Here is a 25,974-nt window from a genome sequence, read left to right on the forward strand (position 1 = left end):
AGGGACAGTGTCCATGCTCTGAGTTCAAGCTCCAAGACTAACTGGCTTGTGCATGCACATATGCATGCATTCACACACACTCAACACCTTATTTTTATAGTTTCTCCCTCTCCCTCTTTCTATACTTCCCTCTCTCCTTCCCCCTTCGTATCATCTTCTTATTTTTTTTCTTTCCCTCTCTTTCTCTCTGTGTCTCTCTTCTGTAGTAATTGCAATTACACTGAGCTTCAGATTTAAATTGCTGATATCCCTGTGCAGGCTTAGTTAAGATATGGAAAAATATTTTTTCAATCTAATAATCTGGAAGTCCTTCAAATTGATATTCTATACAGGTAGATTCAAAATGAATGCAGAGGTAGCTTCCAGTTTCAGCTCTGAAAAGAACTTGAAGGTTATTGTTTCTGTCCTTAGGAAAAGGAAAAACAAAAAATAGGGACAAGTTGAAAATCAAGGACTGTTCTTGTGTTCATCAGATAACTGAGGATGCAACTCCCAGAAATCTGCCGAGATCCATGAAGAGAAAGATCCATAACAAAGGTCAGCTTGCTTACAGCAGAATCTGCTGGAAGCAGAGGCTGGTCAGAATGCTTCCATGGCAATTTTGGCAAGCTGCTAGAATCTATATGTGGTCTGTGAGGATTTGAATGATATGAGGGGTCGAAGCCACTGTGCTCATGGGTTTTACCCCTAGGAACCACATGAGGTTTTTATAACAAACAAGAACAACCAATCATCTCACATCTCTACCAGTCAAAGTGGAAAAAAGTATCAATAACACTCTGAAAGGCACACAGAGCCCTTCTAAAGAACAAAGGCCATAGTCTAGTGGAAAAAGTCTTTACCAAAACCTTATTTCACCTGAGGGGAAACAAAAAGATTCCCTGAATCCAGCCCTACACCCCCCAACATTCCTCTCACATAAGGGAAAAAGTAAAGAATATCTAGTGAAAGACTCAATCATGTTTAGGACAAATCCCACTCAAAGAATGACATCCACTCTTAAGATTATTGAAGAACTTCTTTCCCCCCCTTAGCAACAGAGGTCCATTGTGATTACAGTGGGTTCCAGAGGAAAAAGCCACATGACACACATCTCCTAAGGGCACTAAGAAGAACCCAAGACACTGGTGTAGAGAAAAACAAGCAATAAGCAGACAAGACTTAAACACTAGTGGATTTCAAATCCAGATGCCTACCAATACTTCCCATGTTAAGCCAAATCCATCTCTTTTCCATGGTTAACATACTACCTTATACTAAACCAAAGGTATATTTACCTAAGCTTCTCTTCCCCAATTTATTATGTACATTGTATCTATTAACAAAAAACTATCATCTTAGCTACTCAGAAGACTGAGATCTGAATATATCAATTTGAAGCCAGCCCAGACAGGAAAAGTCCTTGAGAATTTTATCTCCAACTCAACCACCAGAAAGCTGGAAGTGGAGTTGTGGCTCAAACAGAGAGTGAGCTAACCTTAAGCAAAAAAAGATAAGGGAAAATTCCAGGTCCTGAATTCAAGTACCAGTGATCTGCACAGAAATAAAGTGTATCAGGTAGTGGGGGGGGGTGTCTTTGATCTGTGTGCTGATAGGAGCTGGAAGTGAGGCCACTCTAGCAGCAATGAGTACCAGCAGTGCCCAGATCTTGTGTGCACCCCATTCTATGATGCATGGAAGAAATATTACTGGATAATTGTCTCATTCTAACTTGGTCTCATTCTAACTTATATGCAAAAGGAACCTACAACACTTGGTGGTGCTCAGCAGAAGGCCATCAAAAATGTGACATTAGGTCAATAGAACATAGTTAAAATGACATGGGTAACTGAAAGATTTATAAAGCCCCAGGACCATCACACACATACACACACACGCACACACACATACGCACACACACACACACACACACACACACACACAGAATTAAGTGACTAAAGGCCTCCACATTGTTTCTTGTGTAGCTCACCTGAACACTCTCAAAGTACAAACAGCTAACCTACACCAAGCCTCCTAATGTGTGAGCTTAACTGACTAGAAGAATAGCCTTTGCACATTGGTGTTCTATGCTACAACACTTACTACAGCTTCTTCATGTATCTATGCAACTCCATCTCTGAGAGAAGTTAAGATCTGCAGTTTCACCTGTCATACCGTATTTCAGGTGAAGTTTCATTGCTCAGGTCTACTGCCTGACTCAACCTCCCTTTTTACCTCTCCCCATTGTTACCAACGTCTGGCAATTGATGCCATATTCTTTCTTTCACTCAGTGCCTGACATTTTGATTTTTATTTTGCTTTGGTCTGTGTTTGTTTGTTTGTTTGTTTTTGATGCTCTGAGGTACTAGGGTTTTAATTCAGGACCTCTTGCTCTCAATTGGATTTTTTTCTCTTCACAGCTGGTGCTCTACCACATGAGTCATACCTCCAGTATGGCAGTTTGGTGGTTCATTGGAGATAGAGTCTTGCAGCTTTTTCTGCCCCAACTGGTTTCAAACTGCAATTCTCCATATCTCAGCCCCCTAAGTAACTAGTTTTTATAGGTATGAGCCACCAATGTCTGGCACACAGGTACACATGTTACTAAGATCCCCTTTGGTAGAAAATGTCACGTTAATATGAAATAGGAAATGTAATCATGATTCACTGGTCTTCTTAGCATAAGTCTAAATAAGTTCCTTTGAAACTCACATTCTGGCCCAACAGCATTATTTTCCGGGGAAGCCCTCTTCCTAGTTAATCTCCCTGTCCAGTGGACAGAGTGGCCGTCCACTGCTGCTGACTACAAGAGGCTGTGCTCCTAACATGGCTGCTTGTGTGCTGGAATCAATAGCCTCGTCAAATAAAGCAGGCTTACGTTGGCCGTGGAACAGTGACATTGTTGTTTTCCTGACTGGCTCATGTACTTGGAGGGAGTCAGAAGGTTAAATCAAAGTGGGGTCTGTGTTAGAAAGCAGTTTTGACAGAGTTGCTAATCACCTTGTCCTAGAACCTCAGCAAGAAAGGCAGGAAGAAGGACCTTTCCCAACCATGTTAACTCTATGGTTCTCTCTGCCTAGCTCCCAGCTGAGCTCATCTTCATCAACATGTTCTTTATTGACCATCTGAATGAGAAGCCCAGAAAATGGAGTCCCAGAAAATGGAGTGCTTAGGACATGCTTTCAAGAGTAATTTCGTCTAGACTTCAAATGCAAGTAATTAAAAGCCACTTGTCCACTGTGGCTTTTTCCAGAATTTTTGCACCGTGCAGCAGAGCAGGGAGACCTCTAACAATGGCAGTCAAGGTTAAAGCACATTTCCTTGAGTACAAAATAATATAACTAGATTTCCTCCAAGCAGCAGGAATGGAAAGCATTCACTTCCTTCCCTGCCCCAGTGAAGGGCACCTTATATGGGCAATGTGCCTATGTCATACTAATTCTTCCATCAGTTGGGCTATAAGCTCTGACAGCACCACTGACTATTGGCTGTAGTCATATAGTTCTGAGAGAAAGAAAGGAGAACTATCAGGTAGATGAAAGATACAAAATGATGGCCATAACACATGGCCAAAAACATGTGGTCCATAATACTCTGGGTTCCTGCTAAAAATCCTAAGTCAATAGTTTATGATCAGGCATCCGCACAGTTGATTGATTGGTCAGGCATGACCAAATGAACTTACCTTCGTACTCCCTCTCTGAAGCACGGGAATCAACAAAAAGGGCCAAGGTAGCACACATGCATGAGCCATCAGTCAGTCAGCACAAAGCCCATGACTCATGAAAGAAAAATAATTTATGGGAGAAATGGAGGAGCCCTGTGGTAGTACTGGGTGCCAGTGGTTCACACCTATAATCCTAGCTACTCTGAGCTAATCTCAGCTATGCTGAGATTTGAGGATTTCAGTTTAGTGCCAGCCTGAGCAGGAAAGTCTGTGAGACTCTTATCTTTACTTAGCCACCAAAAAGCCAGAAGTGGAGCTGTGGCTCAGTGATAGAGCACTAGCCTCCAGCCCAAACACTCAGTGCCTAGTCCCTGAGTTCGAGCCCCAGGACCAGCACAAAAGGAAGGAAGTTGGAAGGAAGGCAGGAAGGCAGGAAAGCAGGAAGGAAGGAAGGAAGGAAGGAAGGAAGGAAGGAAGGAAGGTAGGCTGGCATGCTGTAATGGTCTTCTCGTTCCAGGACCCCACTCTATGGAGAGTCTGTACTATTCTACCTCACTTTTAATAAATGTGATGCTTTTCTGTACTCATCATTCTACCTCTTAACTGTTTACCTGGCTGAGAAATGTACCAGTACCTCTACATGGAATTAATTCTACATTTATCTTTAGGATTATTTCATTAATATCTATCATGTACAGTAATTAAAAAACTCTTTATAAAACAAGAGAGGTTTTATGTCATATGGAAAAGTTTAACTCATCATTGTGACTTGGATGGTGGCTTATTTTCCTCCCTTATATTCTTGCCCTTACTGGGCACGGTCTGATACTACTTAATAGAGACTTGAATGTGCACAAAAATCCATGGCTCTACATTGAATCAGTAAGGTAGAATTTGGTATTTCAAACAAGAGATCAAGTTTTATATTGGAACTATTCAAAACTCACTTTAATTAATGTTATCATGAAATACCCTCCGCAAGTAATTCCTTGAACTTCCACTCCCTCTTGCAAGTCAGTTCAAATGCCAACTACTTAATGCAGTATTTAGATCCACTAATGAAACCCAGGGGTTATTTTTTCACCCTATGACAGCACTTTAATTTGATGTATGTACATTATAAAATGGTGCACACTTACTTATTTGTCTCTGCTACTGGTTTATGAGTATACTCAAGCTGGATATAATCTCTTTTGTATTGAATTTTTCCATAGTGCCTAACACAAAGAAAAATTCAGTAAGTGTTGCTGAATAAATTCATGCTACTGGGCCAGTTACTAAGGCTGAGTTCCATCTCATATGCTTGCTTGCTTGCTTTTCTTTCTTTCTTTCTTTCTTTCTTTCTTTCTTTCTTTCTTTCTTTCTTTCTTTCTCTCTTTCTCTCTTTCTTTCTTTCTTTCTTTCTTTCTCTATCTTTCTCTCTCTTACCTTCCATCCTTCCTTCCTTCCTTCCTTTTTTCCTTTCTTCCTTTCTTTTGTGCCTATAATGGGGTTTGATCTCAGGGCCTGGGCACTGTCCTGAGCTTTTGTGCTCAAAGCTTGCACTCTACCACTCTGAACCACAGCAACATCTCTGGCGTTTTGTTGGTTAAGTGGAGATCAGACTCTCATGGACTGTACAGCTCAGGCTGGCTTTGAGTATATCAATACTCAGATCTCAGCTTCCTGAATATCTAGGATTACAGGCATGAGCCACCAATGCTTTATTCTTTAGCATCTAAGTATTATCTTCTGTTTCTTTCTCACGGACTGTGACTCCCTATCTATAAATTTATGTTTCTTAATAAAGTCATTGCAACAAAAAGTAGAATGTGATATGAGTTAGTAGGAAAGTAGACAGGAAGGAACTTGCAGCTGGCAGGAAGGAAATTGCAGATGGCAGGATACACTGATAAAACAAAACCTGCTTAAAAATAAAAAAGGGGCAGGTCTACAAAAGAATAAAAAAAATCAGAAGGACCAAAAAATATGAGGAAACAGGATAGGACTCTCTAGATCTTTGGTGTCATGATCTTATAGGAAACAGCAAGGAGACCCACCAATCAGAAAACTATCTTCAAGGACTCCAATTCTTCCTGTTTAACAGAAGGCCAGTGTCCGTCATGGAGAATATTGATCAAGATGCCCGAGATGAACTGAAATGGTATCTTCCTATGGCATGCCTATACCATGTGCTTGCTTTCTCTGCTGTGTTTGTTTTCTAATAAACTTTCCTATTACCTTTACTGTGTTGAAGTCTTGCCTAAATTTTTCTCTTGACAATACAAGGACTAAAGTCAACTTAACTGCCCTAAATTGCCTGAACACATTTGAAGCCATTGTCAGGGACATTAGGGATTAAGTATATCTTTTTCTGATTTGGATTTATCAAAAGGTAACACAACCACTGTATAGAAGAAACAGCCTAAAAGATGCTTTCTCTGGGTTCTGTAAATTAACTAAAAGCCACTACATTTCTATCTGTGCCTTTGATCTGAGCTAGTCTCTGCTGCAGTACTTTTCCAATCATCTTCTTTTCCAGAAAAGAAAAAATTCACAGATAAGCACCTTGTGTGGAAAGAAAACTGGCCTTTAACCAGTCACTACCTTCTTCTTATCAGCTTAAAGAGAGCAGTCCAAAGCTTAAGTGACCACCTATTTCCTCTTCCTGTTCTAGTAATAAACTGATGGCAACTTTTCCACAACTCCTCGGGGACAAAGACACAGATTATGTTCAACCAGGTTAGATCCATAACTTGAGACTACACATACATTTGGGTACCATCTAGGGGCCATGAATTATTCATCTCTATCAAATTAAATAGACTAGATCAGATAGATAGGTAGATAGATAGATATAGATATAGATAGATAGATAGATAGATAGATAGATAGATAGATAGATAGATAGATAGATAGATAGATAGATAGATAGATAGATAGATAGATGAGGCTGGCTAAATGGGTGCAGGAGCAGAGTTTATCGGAAAGTAAGAATAAGACACCAGGGGAAACCGAAGAAAATCCTCTCAGTTACTGACAGGTTGGTATAAGTCTCCCAACCCAAACTTCCAACTGGGAAGGGTTGCATTGCCATTTGATGTCTTATCCACCTGCTTCCCAGGATGGAGGAAGAAAAGGAGGGTGGAGAGGATGGCCACTGATTACTTGATGTAAGAAGACAGTAATGGATAGCCCACTGTAGCTTCAAGGGCCCCGTCCTTCATAGCCCATTTGTTGAGTGTCAGCTCCTCCATCTGCTTGAGCCACATCCCTGCACCCCAAAGGAATGTGCTCTGATCTCCTGGGCAGGTCAACTTCGGTGTCATCAGGGGCTTTGCTTTCATAAAGCCATGATCTCAGCTTTCTAGAAGCTTCAGGAAGAAGAGCAGTGTAGGTTCCACCTGACTCTGTCTGCTTTCCCAAGGTCTCCCAGAAGGGGAGGAGCATTAATGCCGCTGGATTGTCATCTATGCTTATCTGCCTATTCATTCCCCTTTTGTCTCCCTTTCTCATCTCCTGCCCCTACTCTCTCTATTGAACCTGAGTCACTGTCTGTACCCCTAAAGATGACCAAAGATATACTGAAGTCCTGACTTCTTCTGACTACCATGTCAAAAAGATACTTCCTCTGCCATTCACCATGTCTCTATATTTAGCATATGGAGGAAAGAGGCTGAAACTAACTTGAGATTCCTGGACTTGGGCCTGAAGTCTAAAAATCAGTTTCATGTGTATAATTTCCTCCCATTTACTTTGTGATTATATATTCTTTTTTTTCCTCTAGGTTTACCAGAAAAGAACAAAGCATCTCTTTCCCAGAACTTCATTAAAAACTTTTCCATACTGTGATGGCTCTGATAATTATAATTCTGTTCTCAGCACTTTCTCATAAATGAGGATAGTTCATGTCTGTGAGTCACAAGTGATTTATTTGTCAATGAAGATAGACACTAGATGCTTCTGAAACCCTGCCAGGACAATCTACTCTCGCTGTATGCTATCTGTGTCAAGTTCTTCCAGAATATCTTGTTACTTACTTGACTAGGTGTTTCACATCTTGTTAAATGATTATAAAGTAAAACTCTTCCCCATGAATGTTTAATGAATGTAAGGGAATGCCAGAAGGAGACAATTCATTTGGTGAATACTACAATTTGTGAAGAATTTCAAATAGTTAACTTGGGCCTCAAGATAAAATGAAGACAGATTTGTCTGATAGGCTTAGCCGATAGGATTTCTTTTTCCCTATCTCAGGAGTGCTAGCCCACCATGATACTGTGTGCCTCTCCTTACATTGGCAATATATGCCTGTAGCAGTAGGAAACTTGGTGGTGAAACTGAGGGCTCAGAATTTCCTAATCATCACATTTGGAGTTCTGGACATCCTCACTACCCTTGCCATTTGGAAAGAAAAGGGCACCACAACTCAAAATATCATGTTCAGAGTCAACTTCTCAGCCCTTAAGAATCATAGAAGTTAATCATTCCCGAAAACTAAACAAATTAACTCCTCTATCCCCTAGACAAAGCTCCTCAGGTGACTATCCTCTTTCAGGACTAGTCTTGCTCAGTGGGAATTCCATTTTTTTTGGTTGTTTTCCTGTTCATTTTATTTTGGTTGATACCTTCACACCCAATCTTCCTTGCCAATGGATTTCATTCCTTGATTCCTGGACTCAGTGAAAGGAGGACTCGTAGGAAAGCAGAAGAAGAAGCCTGAGGTAAAGCAAGGAAGCTAGCTAGCTGTGGGGTTGAACTTTAGCAGGCGTTGCCAGGGCTGGGCCAAAAGAGCTGTCAGCCTTTCACAATGCTGGCCATCTGCAAGGTCATAGTGATGCAAGGTAGTCGAAGAAACAGGCAGCCTATAGAACGTGCAGCTGGTGGGATAACCAAAATCTGCCCGACAATGAAATGGAGGCAGAGAGCTACAAAAGAATGAGGACGTAAAACCCGATGGAATAAAGATAGAAGAAAGAGGAAAGAAGGACCAGAACAAAATATTTGGCACTACAAACAACTACCAACCAGAAAGCAGTTTCCAAGGACACTACTTCTCACTGGTTTACCCAAGGCCAACGTCTGCAACAAAGACTGTGGCACAAGATGTCTGACATGAGCTGAGTGCTGTCTTCTCTGACACATGCTATCTTTCTCAGCCATATTCCTTTTCTAATAAACTTTTGTGTTGCCTTCATTATGTTCACCACTTGCCCGAATTCTTCTCTTTTGTTGGATAAAAGAACCAAGGTCAAATTAATTGCTCTAAATTTCCCTTAACATGTTTGGTGCATTAGCTGGGAAGTTAGGTAGTAATTATGTCTTTTTTTTTCTGACTCAGATTCATCAAGTGGTAGCAAAGGAAAAAACAAATGGAACAGTTTTTACTATTTATTGTTTTTGTTGTCAACACTGGTATTTTCTCATAGTGCTTGCCAAAATAATAATAGTAAACCTAAGATGCAAAAGTCCTTTCAATGCAAATTTTCCATGAATGTATTTACATTTTAATAGGAGTCTCAAAATTCTTAGGACAAAGTGAGAATGCATTTTGCTTCCCTAAGACTACCTGTGCGTTAGGGCCTTCAAATACACTGAACAATGCATGCTTCTCCTTATAGCTTTTAAGAATAGCTTTGGAGGAAAGCAAATGTTAAGTTTTTCTGTTCCTTTTTAGTGGATGATTAATATCTATTCTCTATCACTGTTTTCTCTCAAAAACTTAAAGCATAGAAAATTGCAGTCAAATTGCTATTTGCTTCCTGTAATAAAATTGTGAGCAAAGGGTATCAGCATGTAATTCACCAAAGAGGAAATTTGACGAGAAATATGTGGACAGAGATAATACTTCACTATCAAATAAAGAAATGCAAATTTCAAAGAATGCTATTTTCTCCTATTAAATTAGCAAAGGAAATGGTGATAAAGATAGAAGAGGACTGGCGGTGACCCACATTGCCTTTGAGCTGAAACTGACATGTGCCTTGGGGAAGCAATTTGTTCATCTCTATCTAGTCAATGGGGCCAGCTCAGTGAACACCTGAGCCCAAGCCAGCAATGTGTGAATGTCATAGCTTTGTACACATACCTCTTCTATGCAATTTGCTCTCCTCTCACAAGTCCTGGAAACACCTTCCTTTGAAATATATTGTCTCCCTGGACTCTTATTTTTTGCTTAGCCATTTTCTCTAATGAATGTATGGTGTTAGATATTTACAGCACATTTCAACGATGTGATGGCTTATGTGTAGAGGAATGCCAAGATATGCTATCCCAAGATAGGGCATACAGATAATGTTGAGCTAAAGGCCATGGGGAACAGGCTAATCCAGGTAAAGCTCTACAAACAGGGCAGAAATTTTCCATTTGTAAAAGAAATTTGGGTTTGCAAAAATATATCTTTTGGCTTTTCTGAAAAGGAGGGGAGAGCACCTAGTGACAGAGAAGAAATTAAGTCTGTCATGACAGACCACACCAACAACTTTTGTATTAACTAATTTTCTTGCTCTCCTACCTGAAACAGAAGTCTCAACACCTTTTACCTATATTTTGAAATGGTATTTAAGCCTAAATTCTCAGTTACCCTTACAGAAATACATTTCTGGGTATTCCATGTGTTTCATGCGTGATGTACTTGTAAATACAACCCCTGTGTCTTCTTTTATTAATCTGCTTATTGTTATAGGGCCTAGTGGGAAACTTAGGAGTAAAATGTCGTTTTTTTTCTTCTATATTTCTTCTTATCCAACGATACTATGAATAAAAAGACACTCTATCCTCATATCTTCTCTTGAGGCCTCTGGAAATGACATAGTTGAGACCCTTGTTGTCTTTTGTCAATGCACAAAATAGTAGGGCCAGCTGGGCTGGAGAGAATAGTAGCGTGGAGGGAAAAGGAGCTAGCATATTTGAATATTGAAAGTCCTTGTTTTTCTTTCTTTCTTTGATCTTTTGCTAGTCCTAGGGCTTTAAAGCAAGGTCTGGGCACTGTCCCTAAGCTTCATTTGCCCAAGGCTAGCACTCTCCCACTTTAGCCACAGCGCCATTTCCAGCATTTTCTGTTTATGTGGTGCTGAGGAATTGAACTCATGCATGCTGTTCAAGCACTTTACCAATAAGCTACATTCCCAGCCCAGACTTCTTTCTTGAAATTCTATTTCTAATAATTCTCTTCAAATGAGATCTGGGAGAACTTACAAATTGAATTTTATTTTAGCATTATAGATTGCAGTAAAGATTACAAAAGAACCTTAATGAACATCTGTCAGGATGGGGAAAGAAAACTGGAGTGGCTCACTTAAATGACAATGAAGTGATCTTCCCACGTGAGTTAGTGGCAATCCTAGAGCAGGTGGAAATGTTTTAGTGGTGTTAATCTTATGTTAGATGAAAAGGAAGGGGACACTACAATGCACCTACTCTGGCTGCAGCACCACTCTGTGAAGATGTAGTGAGAGATGAGGACTCTTTTTGATCTAACTTGTTTCAACCACACCTCATCTTTAGAACATAAAAATTATGACCACGCTAGGTACTAGTGGCTCATGCCTGTAATACTAGCTACCCAGAAGACTAAGGACTGAGGCTCAAAGCTATCCCCAGCAGAAATGCCCAGGAGATTCTGATTTCCAGTTAAAGAGCCAAAGCTTTGGGAATCTGCAGGGCCTTGAGTTCAAGTCCCAATATAGAAGTGTACACACACACACACACACACACACACACACACTCACACACACATACTCCTACTCCTACAATCTCTCAACATGAAAGCCTTCATCCCTTATTCCTGTTTCTCAGTAAGTGACTGGAGCAAACACAAATTTAGATTCCAATAGCTCTGGACTGGCTGGTTTCCAAGAAAGACCTCTAGCCCCTTTTAAGTACCTGCCTGAAACTTCAAGTTGCCAAAAATGCTCTTAAAATTTCTTCTAACCAGAAAATCAATCACCTTATCAATATGTTAGAAACAATAGCAAGAAAGAAAAAACCACTTGTGTCCTTATCTTGGGGTTCATTTCGCCTAACATCATCTTATCTGACCTTTTCTGCTTGTCTCAGACATATACTAGTTATTGCAAATAAGGGAAACCATGGGACCTGTGTTCCTTTGGGCCTCGATTACTTCACTTAATATAATTTTTTCTAAGTCTTTCCATTTCCTATCAAATGGAACATTTTATAAGGTGAATGTTTGGGGTTTTTTTTTGCTTTGTATGTCCCTCCCCCATGGTATAACTCCTGTTTTCACTGTATAATTTGGGGAGGAGAAGGGAAAAAACAAATTGGGATACAGGTGGACCCATTGTAACAATGAGATGTACAAGACACTATGTCGAAAAATGAACTTTACAATTTAGGTTGGGGGGAGTGTGGTTGTGGAGATAGGAGGGCAGGGATGGTAGGGGAAAAACAAAGGAGGAGGCAACAATTCTTGATAAGAAATGTACGCATTATCTTGCTCATGTAATTGTAACCCCTCTGTATGGTATTTTCACAATACAAAAACTTATTTAAAAAAATTCTTCTAACCAATACCTCATGGTAGGTCCTTGACTTGGCTCTCTAAAACATTTTCTAAAAAAAAATAGGAGAGGATGAATATACATCTCCTATACCTCACAAGGTCTTGCCGTTCCTTTGAAATGCAACCATCAGAAAAGATAGTCTCTGTGCCCCAGTCTCAGTGAGAGAACTGAATTCTTACCTTAACCCTGGCTAGTAACTGCCAGACTGTAGATATACCAGCCTAAAGGTATTGACAATGATCAGACCTTTGTAGATTTTCACAAGCCCTTGCTTGTCTGAGTTTCTACTCCCTCATACTCCCTGTGAAAGGCCCAGTCAACTCTACCTCATGACAATAAGCACAGTTCATGTTGAATGCCCTTCCCTATTGCAAAGGTATATTACTGGTTACCAGGCTCTCTCTATTGCTTCCACAGACGTCCAGCTTTGCTTATCTGAGATAGGACCAGTTGCTAAGGAACAGAAATCCTCATCACCAAGATTTTGAAGGTTCTGGGATTACATTCATTAGAAATCATTAGCGAGAGCATTCTTGTTCTGAAAAGAGCAATCCCTGCACCTTACCATGAATAAAAGTTGAAGGAAACTTCACTGGTGAACAATTCTGATTTATGAATTCACATTAAACTATCTAAGTACATCTGTTATGCACATGATAATGGCAACTTTCTGGGTATAATGATTTCTTAGAATCACAAATGATGTGTAAATTCCCCGCTATTTAAGCATTGGGAGGGGTAAGGGTGTCCAGGGTGATTGGCTATTATTCTCAAATGCTAGGTTTACACCGTGGCCTTTGTCCCTTTCTTTCCTGCTTCAGAATCTAGAAATACAATCTTGTATGGCAGCATAGAATTGCTACTGTCAGGGGAATATTTCAGTGTATATCAGAGAACTTTCTCCTGTCTTTACTGTTTTGTAATATATCTCAGAATTAAGAGATCGACCTTAATAAAGAATGTAGGAGGAAGAGAGTTTGCTTTAAGTTTCAGTTCTGGGGACTGTGTAATGGTTAATATTAGGAAAATTGCTTCTGGGACAATATTTCTCATCTGTCCTCTCATACACACATCTTGGAATGACCTAAACAAAGCACAATTCTTAGTGTCTCATATTTTTTAATATCATTTCTCAGTGTGCTAGTTTCTTGCCATTATCCCTTTAACAACGCAGTTTTTGAAATCCATTTGGAGCCAGGTGCAATGGCTCAAGCCTGCAACTGTTATTAACTGGGAGGCAGAGACTGGAGGATTTCCACTGGAGGCCATTCCAGGAACTAAAGTTCATGTGACTACATCTCAATTGGTTGTTGTGCGTGCCTGTCATCACAAGCTATAGGGGAAGCACAGTGAGGTGTAGCGGTCATCCCAGTAACCAAGGAAAGGGCATGGAGGATTGCAGTCTAGGCAAGTGTGGGCATAAAGTCAGACCCTATCTTAACTATAAGGAATGCATAAAGGGATAGGTGGAGGGGTCCAATAGTACAGTACCTGCTTAGCAAGTATGAGGCACTGAGTTCAAAACCCATTGCCACCAAAACCTAAACAAAAAGAAAAGAGAGACCCATAGCTGGAGACTGGCCATGATCTAAGGCAGCCCCCAGGTGTCCCACAACCCCCTCCCCACATTGCTTCCTCTCCTCCAGCCTCTGCTACATTGCTCAGCATTTCAGTGCACATTCTGCTTGGAATTCTGCTGGGAGCTGTAATTTCTTAATACTAAGAAATACTATAGATCCCATATAGCAGGAAGAATTTGTTTCAAAATAAAAGATTCAAACAGTTTTTGTTATGGTTGTTCTTTTGCTGGGCTCCAGTGGTTCATGCCTGTAATACCAGCTACTCAGGAAACTGAGATCCGAGGCTTGCTAGTCTAAGCCATCTCAGGCAGGAAAGTCCATGAGACTCTTATCTCCAATTAACCACCAAAAGAAAGCAGAAATCAAGGTGTGACTCAAGTGGCAGAATGTTAGCCTTCAGCAAAAAAGCTCAGAGACAGTGCCAAAGCCCTGAATCTAAGCCCAACAAATGGCACCAAATAAAATATGATATATAATAATTTTTAAAGAGATACTTGTTTATTCCATGATCAATATAGGCAAAATACATAATCATGGCATGAAAGTTAAAGCAGTCAGTGACTCCAGAGTTTGGCCGACACAGAGACTCCAGTGATAGGGCATAGTGTGTTCTCATGGCATGCATAACCTCACCAAAGGTTTTGTTTTTTGTTTTTTGCCAGTCCTGAGGCTTGAACTCAGGACCTGTGCACTGTCACTGAGCTTCTTTGGCTCAAGGGTAACATTCAACCACTTAAGCCAAAGTACTACTTCTGGCTTTTTATGTTTATATGACACTGAAGAATTGAACTCAGGGCCTCATGCATGTCAGGCAAGCACTCTACCTCTAAGCTGCGTTCCCAGCTCATCACCAATGGTTTTGATTATAAGGGTTTAATGAAAAGATAGGAAGGAACAGCTGGCTTGTCAGATAGGGTGCTGGCTAGGGAAGCTTCTTGCTTCCATTGCAGACCCTAGGCCTGTCTTATCCCCAGGCCCTTCTTTCAAAAAAATTGATAGGTCCAAAAACCCTAAAGCTTATATTGTGATCAGAGGTTAATTCATATGACAGATTCTAACCAGAAACAGAGACCTAACTTTTCTCATACACCCACACATACATGTGTACACACATATGTATATATCTAACCATGTGTACAAATATTGCATTGACACATGCACACAATAAACTGCAACATGATTTAAGCCCATATATATATATATATATATATATATACACAATATATAATATATATCATAATATAATACATATACAGGTCTAATCCCAGGCTTTCTCCCCACCCCCACCACCCTTTAATCCTGCTCTATGCTGGGCTACCGGAGATGTGGAGGCATGCAACTCACATTTTGCAGCTGGACGTGGCTCTTCACCAAGCTCTCTGACTTTGACATTGTGCTGGATACTTTGAGACTGTAGTTTTTACCATTCTGTGACTCTTTCAGCTGCTCTTGGATTTGTTTAGCTTGCTTCCTGCAGAAATGAATGTGTGCATAAGTATCGGTGTACATTTACTGTATTTTTAATTCTTGAGGTTCATTCATCCCCAGAGTCTATATCTGCCATTCGCTAAAGCTAGATATACTCAGTTAAGCAAAGAAAGTCCTTCTGTCATTTGCAACCACATCAAGAAACACTTTGAACTTGAAGAGTCCTGATAATTGTTTAAGATGATCCATAGGTTCATAGTCAATGGTGCTACAAAGGCAGCCAAGAATCTATCATCTTCTTGACCTCCACGAATGCAAGAGGCTCTGGGTTCTAAGTACTCAACTACAAAGAGTTAGACATGCTGTGAAAAAATGGAGAAGTGACTAAAAGAAATGACTAAAAGAAGCTTCGGTCTGGGAGGCATACATAACATATTTGTAAAGGTGCGTTTATGTCTTTTACAATTGAAATATGCATAGCACCTATAGAAGCTCTGAATTTTCTTTTTAGATGGAATCTTGCTGTTTGCTGGAGCTGGATGGTAGTACCTTCTTTATGCGTCCTGTGTAGCTAGGATAGCAAGCCATTGCAGTAGTATTTTCTGCTGAGATAAAATCTTGCAAGCTTTTTTGCCCACACAGGCCTGGCACCACAACCCTTTTGATCTCAGCCTTCCATATACATGGCATGACAGGCACATAATATCCAGCTACTGGTTGAGGTAGAATCTCTTGACTTTGTTCAGAACTGTCCTATTTATTCTTCCCACATAGCTGGAATGGCAGGTATGAACTACACTCAGCTCTTTCCATGCAGATAGAGTGAGTCTTGTGAAATGTTCAACATTGGCATTGAACCATGATCCTCTTAATTTCTATCTCTTGAGTAATGAGGATTATAGGCATGAGTCATCAGGCTCTTGGCCAAACATAGTTACCTTTTTTTATTCTATCTTATTTTTTTAATTTTAGAATTTAAATAGATGTATAAAGTAGTTACCCCTTTAAAGAGATAATGATCACATAATATAATACCATATGCCATTTGATGTGTACTAACTCATTAATTCTTTCCAATTGTTCTATGTCAGGAGATCATCCATCACACCCACTCAATAGATGAGTAAATTAAGAAACAAAAAGTTAAATCACTTTAGAGTCACATACTCACTCAACACCAGAGCTGAACAATCTGACTACCTTTTCTATATTCAGAATGGCCCTGCAGAAGTATCAAGCCACAAGCATATATAAATCCTCCCTCAGCTTTTCAGTGGGGAAGCTGAGATTGTTGTTCGTTTTTGGCTTGTTTGTTTGTGTTTGGACTCCAGGTAATCCCACATGTACCTGGTGAGTGACTAGGCTTGGGTCATTCCATGCATATTTCAGAAGGGTAGAACAAACAAGAGCCTGGTTAGCTGCTTTTCCCCCAGGACTTTCAAAGCAATTATTTATCAGTCTAGGACACAGTAGCCTCCAAAACAATTCTATACAATCATCCTCACACAGGCTCTCTATTCCTTCCATTCACTATCAAGGATAGAGCCATCTGACCATCCATGGAACATGTCAGGGAAGCAGTTTCCCCCTCAGAACACGGGCTCTCTTCTCAAAGGATTGGAATTTGAATTCTGGCCCTGCCATCTACCAGTGTTGCTGTCCTAGCATTTCCTTAAATGTCTCTCAGTTTCCTCTTCTAGGCCTGGAGCTCACTGGTGCCATGTTCCACAGATACCACAGCTGCTTAATGACAGAGGACCCAGAATGCATTCATCTCTTCCTCTTCATCATGTAGCCTGTTCAGTCTAGAGGAAAGATACTGAAGAGGAATTAGAACACTGGGCCCAAGATAAAGGAAAAGATCATAGTAATTGCATTTCTCAAGTCCCCAGGATTTTCCAGAGGATTTGGAGATGATGAATCTCTAGTTCCTCCTTTGGATTTACGGCACCAGTGTGATGTAACTGTTTGTCTATTACTTCTTATCTTTTCAATTATTTGAGGGTTTTTATCTCCAACATACTTAGTTGTCTAATCCAGTTTTAATAATCTATCTACCTCCTAACAGTTAATCTATACCCTCTTATTAAAAGTAAGTTTATCATATGAGCCACAACTCTTATCTGGGATTCAGTCTTGAAGCCAACAGGAAATTAGGAGATGCCACATAAATTATCACCAAGCAATAAAAGGAGACACTTGGCACTGAGCAAGAACTCAATTATCTTCCTACGAATTAAATAAATAGACACTATCTCTTTGGCGATCTCATAATTCAAAGTTCAGAAAATACAAACTTTAACAGAAATAATCCCTCTTAATATATTTAACTCTATTTCCTGGCGCCTTTCATAATTTACCTTTCTCCTATGCAAATCCTGACACAATAATGTTCCAGTAGAAATGACTTTTATGCCTTTGCCTTTCTCTATCCTTCATGCCCTCATGTCTCCTGTTCTTCTTTTTTTCCTAAGCACAAGGCTATATTCTCCTGTTTTTTCTACCCCCAGCAAATGGATGAGGAGAGACAAGCAACTGATTGTATTGCTGTCATTACTGTTGACTTTTTTTATGAGAACAGTTGCACTCAGGAAAACAAGATTGTGTACAAGATTGTATGCAGGGCATCTGGAATGTGACCTGACCACAAAGTCAGGATTGAAACTTATAGTCCATTGAGTACAAGATTTTTCTGGCCAAGCCCATTAAAAAAAGAGATATATTTAATAGGAATAGGAGGAGCTATCTCATGCCGATTGGCTGACACTATTTGTAGCGTCATGGGTTAAGTTCCTGAGAAAACACTCTGTGATAAGAGATAGCCCATAGGACTTGGATGAAGGGGATAATTTTGGTATCAACACTTGCAGAAATGTAGGAAAATAAAGAGCAAGACTAGGCCGATAGGGAAGCAGAAATGGGATATGCTCTTAGGGGGAATCTCGATTTTTAAAAAAAATCCATGAGGATTTTAAAAGTTGGCTTGGTTGAGCCCTTCTCCACCCACTAATTTGGGATAAAGTTCTAGTCTTCAGAGCTTCACATTGACCTGTCATTGGAAGTGAGTTTTCTCAGAATAGGGTATGTGAACAAGGCTGGTAAATTCCTTCACAGCAAGGTGGAGACGAAGGCCTCCATTACTGAAATCGAAGACGGCAGAGATTCAGAGCATACTCAAGATCCAATCTTTCTTACACAGGAAGTAGCACATTCTAGGAAGAGATAGGCTGTCACTCTGTGTGTATTTTGCTGGGAACCCAATTTCCTTTTTGCTACCCTGTTTTCCTAGTTCTCATAGTTACCCAACATAGGTTCTGCCTCTGGAAACATTTCCCCTATTCCAATTCTAGTTTTCCAGTTGAATCAAGTACTGAAATCTCCTAGAGCAACTTCATATATCTTACCTATGTACATTGCAAACAGAGCAAACCTTTAAGAGACTCTGCTTGACATTGGATATATGTTGGCTGGACAGCCAATTAATATTTATATTATATATGTATATGGGAACTATGGGCTTTATTGGGAGTGAAGAGAATAGAATTTGTTTCTGTCTTTTAAAATTTTCTCTCCCCCTCCAATCCTGTGTGTGTGTGTGTGTGTGTGTGTGTGTGTGTGTGTGTGTACCAGTACTAGAAATTGAACTCAGGGCTCAGGGGCTCATGTTCTCACTTCATTTTTTTATGGTGAAGGCTGGTACTTCACCACTTGAGCCAAAGCTACACTTCTGGCATTTTTGTGGTTAGTTGGAGATATGAGTCTCATAGACTTTCCTTTCTAGGCTGGCTTCAAGCCATAATCTTTAGATCTCAGCCTCCTGAGTAGCTAAGAGTACAATTGCAAACCACTGGTGCCTGTCTCTCTGTCTTTTCCCATTGTTGAAGGATTCAGTTGACAATGTCAGGGGCCCTTTCAGTTCTAAGACATTCTTCATTTCTTTCTCACTGTGTCAACTATCTTAATGTTTTCATTATAACCTTTGCTCTAGTATATTTTTTTGCAAAGGCAGACAATGCCAAGGATGACAGAAGAATGAATAAGCAACAGGTGTGTCAGAATTGGAGCAAGTATGCCAAGTAGAACATAATAAATAATAAGATTGTAAACTTTGGGCTAAGTCCCTAGTAAAGACATCTCTGTACATTACACTATACCAAATAGATGTGTGGTGAACTTAATTCAATAATAATCATTGTACAGTGAATTTATTTGGAGGATTTAGAATCCTGAAGGAATAAGGTAAAAACATTATTCAATCTGGGTGCTGATGGATCATGACTGTAATTCTAAGTACTCAGGAGGCTGAATCTTAGAATCTCAGTTCAAAGCCAGGCCAGGCAGAAAAGTCCTTCATGCTCTGATCTCCAATTAACCAGTAAAAAATCTGGAAGTGATGTGGTACAAGTAGTAGAGCATCAGCCTTGAGCAAAAACAAAAAAAAATCCAAGTGTGAGTGTGAAGCCCTAAGTTCAGGCCTGATCCCTCCACCAAAACTAGACATGGTCACATATAAATAGTTCTATTATCAGACTTTGTAGATTAAAACAAGAGAAGAGCTATAGATAATTTGCTTATTTTCTAATTCCCAAGGTTTGGGATAGTGAACTAGAAATATGGGAATGAGCATAGAGGTATTAGTTTTAAAAATTGACCTATTTTTTGAGCAATGTAGATTAAATGCTTGGAAATTATGATAGACAAAGAATTTCATTCAAGGTCTCTGATGAGAAATATGTTTCCTGTGGACATGGCTTCAGTTTTCATTATTATTGTTACATACATTGTACATGTATGTACATATATTTATTTATCTGTAAGACAGAGTCCCAATATGAAAACCACGCTGGCCTCTCACTCCTGGTCCTCTGGACCTCAGCCTCCAAAAGGGCTGTGATGAGAGGCATGAACTACCACACCTGGCTCGTTTATCTCTTCTGAGTAGAAATATGTCCTACATGGACAGGCAGATGGGCAGGACCCTAGTGGGTGCTCCTCCTTCTGCGGCTTCTGGTGAGCTATGCAGGGCGAATCTGCTGTTGAACATTGTTGCCATTCAGCAAACTGACCCCTTGCTGAGCTCCAGAGCAGATGTTGTTCTCAGAGCCCAGTTGTTTCCCAGAGATTGAGAGCTCCAAAGACAGAAATCCTCTAGTTACCCAGCTGTTCTGATACGTGATTACCATAATCAGCCTTTCCCTTAAATGTGATACAACTGCAAATTATACTCTAAAAATAAGTGATTAACTGCTTCTTCACAGTAATTTGCTTATTGTTAAATACACCATCCCTTTCTCAGATGTAGTTCTAACAAGGAGACCCTTCCAACACCCTAGTGGGCGTTAATAGTCTCCCTGGACTCCGTTGAATGCTTTTAAAAGTGTATCTATCCAGTATGTGTGGAAAGTCCTCAAGTGGAAAACTCTATTCAGAGCAATAGCAAGAGCCAATGTGGACTGCTTGTTTATATAGGTTTTACACCAAATATTATCCTATGAGAGTATTATCCCATTTGCTTCTTAACATAATCCCATAAGGTAGACAATGATTTTGTTCAATTTTACCAAAAAAGAAACTGAAACAAAAAGATTTGATTTTAAAAATGTGCTTAGTAACACATAACTGAAAGCCTGAAAATCTGAATCTAGACACTGGACTATGGCTGACTGAATGCAAATGCCTGATTGAACCAGCTTACTTCCCTGAGAAAACAAAGTCTTAAGGATTCTATCAGAAAGAATTTCTAATCCCTTCTGAGAGGCTCCCCGACTTGGCAAGACTCAATGAGGCACTGGGATCATAGTGTAGAACATGAGACTTAAACTAGAACTCCTCAGATTCAAAGCTCTCTATTTTCTATTTCTCACCTTGTTTCTTTAAGAAGTTGTGGTGTGTGTGTGTGTGTGTGTGTGTGTGTGTGTGTGTGCGAGTGTGTGTCCTGGGGCTTGAACTCAGGACCTAAACACTGTTCCTGAGCTTGTTTGCTCGAAGCTAGCTCTGTACCATTTGAACTACAGCTCCACTTCTAGCAGTTTGATTTTTTTTTTAATTTTTGTTTTTCCGGTGTTTAATTGGAGGTAAAAGTCTCATGGACTTTTCTTAGTAACTAGGGTTACAGGAGTGAGCCACCAACATTGGGCAACAAGTTAATATTTGAAAATAAGTTTCAGTGTCACCTGGTATTTTTGAATCTAATTGTTCCCCAAAGGCCTGTATGTTGAAGTCATACACAGTCTCCAGTTTGATACTTGGGGGAATTTTAAGAAGGTCACATCCTTCATGGAGATGGTAAGATCCAGCCTTTTCCTCTTTTCCTTTTTATGTTGAGTCATGGGGTGAATGGACCTCTCACCATGATGTGGAACCAAAAGCCACTGGGCCAGTCAATCATGGATGGAAACCTCCAAATTCATGACCCAAAATAGTAAACAATTCTTCATGTTATCATTTCAGGTACTTAAAGTAACAGAAAACTAAAAGCTGAAAAACAGGTAGCAATAATGCACAACATACAATATACATTAGCAGAGGATATTTCTGAGTTGGACAGTATTGACTGACACCACCAAGAGCTGCCTAGGTGTGTCACCTTAGATGCTGTGATGTGTTAGATAAGGCCCTGGAATAGGAAAACAAAAATCTGTTTTATACTGCATTTATACTTATAAATATAAATATGTGTATTTATATTTATACTGCATTTATATTATTTTATTAATGGTGATGTTTATCACAGTCATTAACAAAAGGGGAAACTAGGCCTAAGGCATTTTGGAATGCTCTTTTTTACATTTGTTATGAAAATCTAAACCTCTACTAAAATGTATTGGTAGAATAATTGTTACTAATTCTGTATTCATGCCATGGTACTATTATTAATGCTTCAGGTATAATTGTAGAGCTCTTTAAAAGCTGATGTGTATTATAAACTGTGTCTTGGGAACTGATCAATTTTCAGAAGGACAAATAATTGGAATATATATAGTTCCAATAAAACACAATTACAAGTTTGCCTGAATTTCATACAAGTGGTAGGAAGCAAATCTCTGTCAATGTTTTAAGGCTGGTAATCCACACAGCTCATTTTTCAATCAGAATTTGTTTTTTTTTTCAAGTGTAGATTACATCATTTCCACAAGTAACTTCATGAGAGTTTATTTAGGTAAGATATAAAGACTCAAAAATGTTTCCATGTGCATGTATATGTATATGCATTTGGGTATATTAACAGGGTTCAAACGCAGGGCTTCCTGATTGTTCAGATGGTACGCTACTGCTTGAGCCAAGCCTCCAAACAGGCTTTGCACTACTGGTTAATTGGAGATGGAGTTGCATAGACTTTTATGCTGAGGCTGGCTTTAAATGAAGAGCCTTCATATTCTGACCTCTTGAGTAGCTTAGATTATAGGTATCATAGGCCACTGGCTCCCAGCTATACATACATGAAGTCTACTTCATTAATCACAAATAAGTGTCTTCATCAGCAGAAGGCCCGGTTTTCCAGTAAAGTTATGCATATTCCAATAGTCAATTGGTGAACCTGTGTACTTATCCTAGTATTTTTAATATTTGGCTAAAAGTTTTGTAAACATTGGTAAAAAAGAATAAGAAAGGAAATGCATAGGACATTTTGTTTTTGTTTTTGTTTTTCAGGAAAAGCTGTGCTTAGGTTCCTGGCAGTGGATAACCCTGTTGAGAACAAGTAGCTTTTGAGTGACAGAGATAGAGTCTTTAGTGCATACAGGTAATAAACAGGTGCAAATGATTATTGCACCAATGATGGCTTTTTTCCTCCAGCCCACCCACACATGAAAGCATTCCCATGCCAGCACACATGCACGGCAGTCTACCATCATTCTAAGTCATTTTCAGATGCATGCTGGTCCCATTTGTATGAAATCCTTCTGCTTAGAGCAGAGGCTGAGAACATAAAGACAAAATGCTTTCTTTCAGAAAGTAACCTTTTAACACTTCAGAGAAATGGTCTTACTTGCTTTTGAAGTAGAATGCGGCACAGAATATGCCCACGATGACGAGTCCAAAGATGATACATGACATCGACAGCACCTGCCTTTGATACACTCCTTCACTCTCTGTGGATTTGAAAAAACAGAATTAGAATGGATACTAGCAGGGCTGAGAAGCAGAATCCCTGTCTTTATATTTCTGAGCAGGTAGAAGTTTTTCAAAGCTAGCTTTTTTGTTTGCTCCTATCATGAATAGGGGTGGGGGAAGAACATGAGCAAGTTATTATAATTCAATTTCTTTGCAGACTTCTTTGGAATAACAAGCTGCCTTTTCCCCCCTCTTCAATCTACATGGCTACAGCAAAACCCATATATACATGTGCATCACCATTATAAATCTTATTATCAAATGCCATTCTTTGACTTTAGGACATGTTAGAGATATAGGTTTTGGAAATTGTGGTAGGGCCTAAGTAAATGAGTTAGAGAAAGAAATTTCTGCACTGTTTTGTGCTGACCATTGCTTTTAGTTTAGCTTTCTTTTTTTGGTGGTGATGTTTCTGTGTATTCTGATTTTGGCCCTTGGCTATCTGTCTCCCATTCAACTTCCTGAAGCTATGATTAACACTCATGAAAGAGAATTTCAGTATGCACGTGAATGTTTTACTAACCCACGCTGTAGCATACCCCAGTAGCCATGTTCTGACATAGTACATCTAAGCATCTATTACCGAGATTGGATGCTGTAGCTTATATGACAAATATTCCACTTTCAGTCACTGCAATTTACACTCCCAGTCTTGTCTCTAAAACAGAGCTACTAAAATGGTTCTTCCCATCCCACCAGCACGTCGTGCCCAGCAGCATAGAGACCATGATACATACTTTAGTCATGAATTTACTTGCTAATACCCTCACGTGCATCTCTGTTATTTTCCCTTTTATGTATTTAGTAAAATATCCACATATGAATCCATCCCTACCTTGAGCAGTTCAGAACTGAAGGAGAAGATTGGGAAGAAGGACATCAAAGATTATAGAGATGTGTTTATCACTGAGATTCTCACCCATCAGCCCACTTCCAATTTTTAATGGTTATTTGTCCTGTCCCCCCACTATTAAAATATCTAACATACACTCCCTCCTTCTCCTCTCAGGTCTTCATATATGGGATGTGGGAAAAGCAGCCAGTATGGAAGAAAGTTGAATCATTACTGGTGGGATTCTTTTGTTTTTATATTTTATTTTATTGTTGAAATAAGTTTTTGTTGTGAAAATACTGCACAGAAGGGTTATAGTTACATGAGCAAGGTAATGAGTACATTGCCTCCTCCTTTGTTTTCCCCTACCATCCCTTCCCTCCCACCTACTCAACTATACTCCCTGCCCCCCCCCCCCCCCATCTAAATTGTAAAGTTCTTTTTTTCAACATAGTGTCTTGTACATCTCATTGTTGTAATGGGTCAACCTGTATCCCTACTTAAACACTTTTATTTTTCCCTTCTCCTCCCCAAATTATACTAACCTCAAATACAGTGAAAACAGGGGTTATACTATTGAGGAGGAATACACAAATGAACAAAAAAAACCACACGGTACCTTATAAATACACTAGAAACAATAGCAAGAAAGAAGAAAACCACTTGTGTCCCTATCTTGGGGTCTATTTCATTTAACATCATCTTATCTGAACTTTTCTGCTTGTCCTCAACATATACTAGTTACTGCAAATAAAAGAAACCATGGGACCTATGTTTCTTTGGGCCTGGCTTACTTCACTTAAAATAATTTTTTCCAAGTCTTTCCATTTCCTAACAAATGGGGCAATGTCATTCTTTCTGATGGAGGCATAGAATTCCATTGTATCTATATAAACCACATTTTCTTTATCCATTCATCTACTGAGGGGCATCTGGGTTGGTTCCATATCTTAGCTATGGCAAACACTGTCACAATAAACATAAACGATCCTTAACAGAAAGAACAGTACTGGAGGACTATCAATACCAAATTTCAAACTCTACTACAAAGCCATAGTAACCAAAACAGCTTGGTACTGGCACAAGAAGAGACCTCAGGACCAATGGAATAGAATTAAAAACCCTGAAATGAACCCACAGATCTATAGTCACCTAATCTTTGATAAGGGAGCTAAATAGAATGAAAGAAATCCAGCCTCTTCAGTAAATGGTGCTGGAAAAACTGGTTATTCACATATAGAAAACTAAAGCTAGATCCTTATGTATCACCCTGCCCCTGAATCAACTCCAAATGGATCAAAGACCTTGCACTCAAAGTAGACACCCTGAAAACATTACAGGAAGGAATAGGAGAAACCCTAGGTCTCCTTGGCACAGGCCAAAATTTTCTTAATAGAGACCCAGAAACACAACAAATCAAAGAAAAGTTGGACAAATGGGATTTTATGAAGCTGCAGAGCTTCTGCCTGGTAAAGGACATAGTTAACAAGATCAATAGAAAACCCATGGACTGGGAGAAGATCTTCACTAGTCATGCACCAGATACAGGTCTCATATCTAAAATATACTTGGAACTCAAAAAATTAAACCCCCCAACAACAAATCCTCAAAGAAACAACTGCCCCATAAATAAGTGGGCTAAAGACATAAAGAGAAACTTCTTTGATGAGGAAATAAGAATGGCCAATAGACACATGAAGAAATGCTCAACCTCTCTAGTCATAAAAAAATGCAAATCAAAACAATATTGGGGGCTGGGAAGGTGGCTCAGTGGTAGAGCGCTTGCCTTGCATGCTCAAGGCCCTGGGTTCGATTCCTCAGCACCACATAAGCAAAAAGAAAAAAGCCGGAAGTGGTGCTGTGGCTCAAGTG

The 25,974-nt window shown here is 39.6% G+C and overlaps 1 protein-coding gene across 1 annotated transcript in view; it reads right to left on the reverse strand.

The window, feature by feature from the left end:
* Nrg3 (neuregulin 3) overlaps window positions 1-25,974 on the reverse strand; it is a gene marked incomplete at its 5' end in the record, with an annotated part of 1,028,236 nt that overhangs the window by 17,428 nt on the left and 984,834 nt on the right. Inside the window, 2 exons of the mRNA XM_013032069.1 lie at window positions 15,075-15,201; window positions 23,146-23,248. Of these exons, the coding sequence (XP_012887523.1) occupies window positions 15,075-15,201; window positions 23,146-23,248 (230 nt within the window). The remainder of the gene's footprint in view (window positions 1-15,074; window positions 15,202-23,145; window positions 23,249-25,974) is intronic.

Source organism: Dipodomys ordii, unplaced genomic scaffold, assembly GCF_000151885.1.
Source record: "Dipodomys ordii isolate 6190 unplaced genomic scaffold, Dord_2.0 Scaffold148, whole genome shotgun sequence".
Classification (NCBI taxonomy): domain Eukaryota; kingdom Metazoa; phylum Chordata; class Mammalia; order Rodentia; family Heteromyidae; genus Dipodomys; species Dipodomys ordii.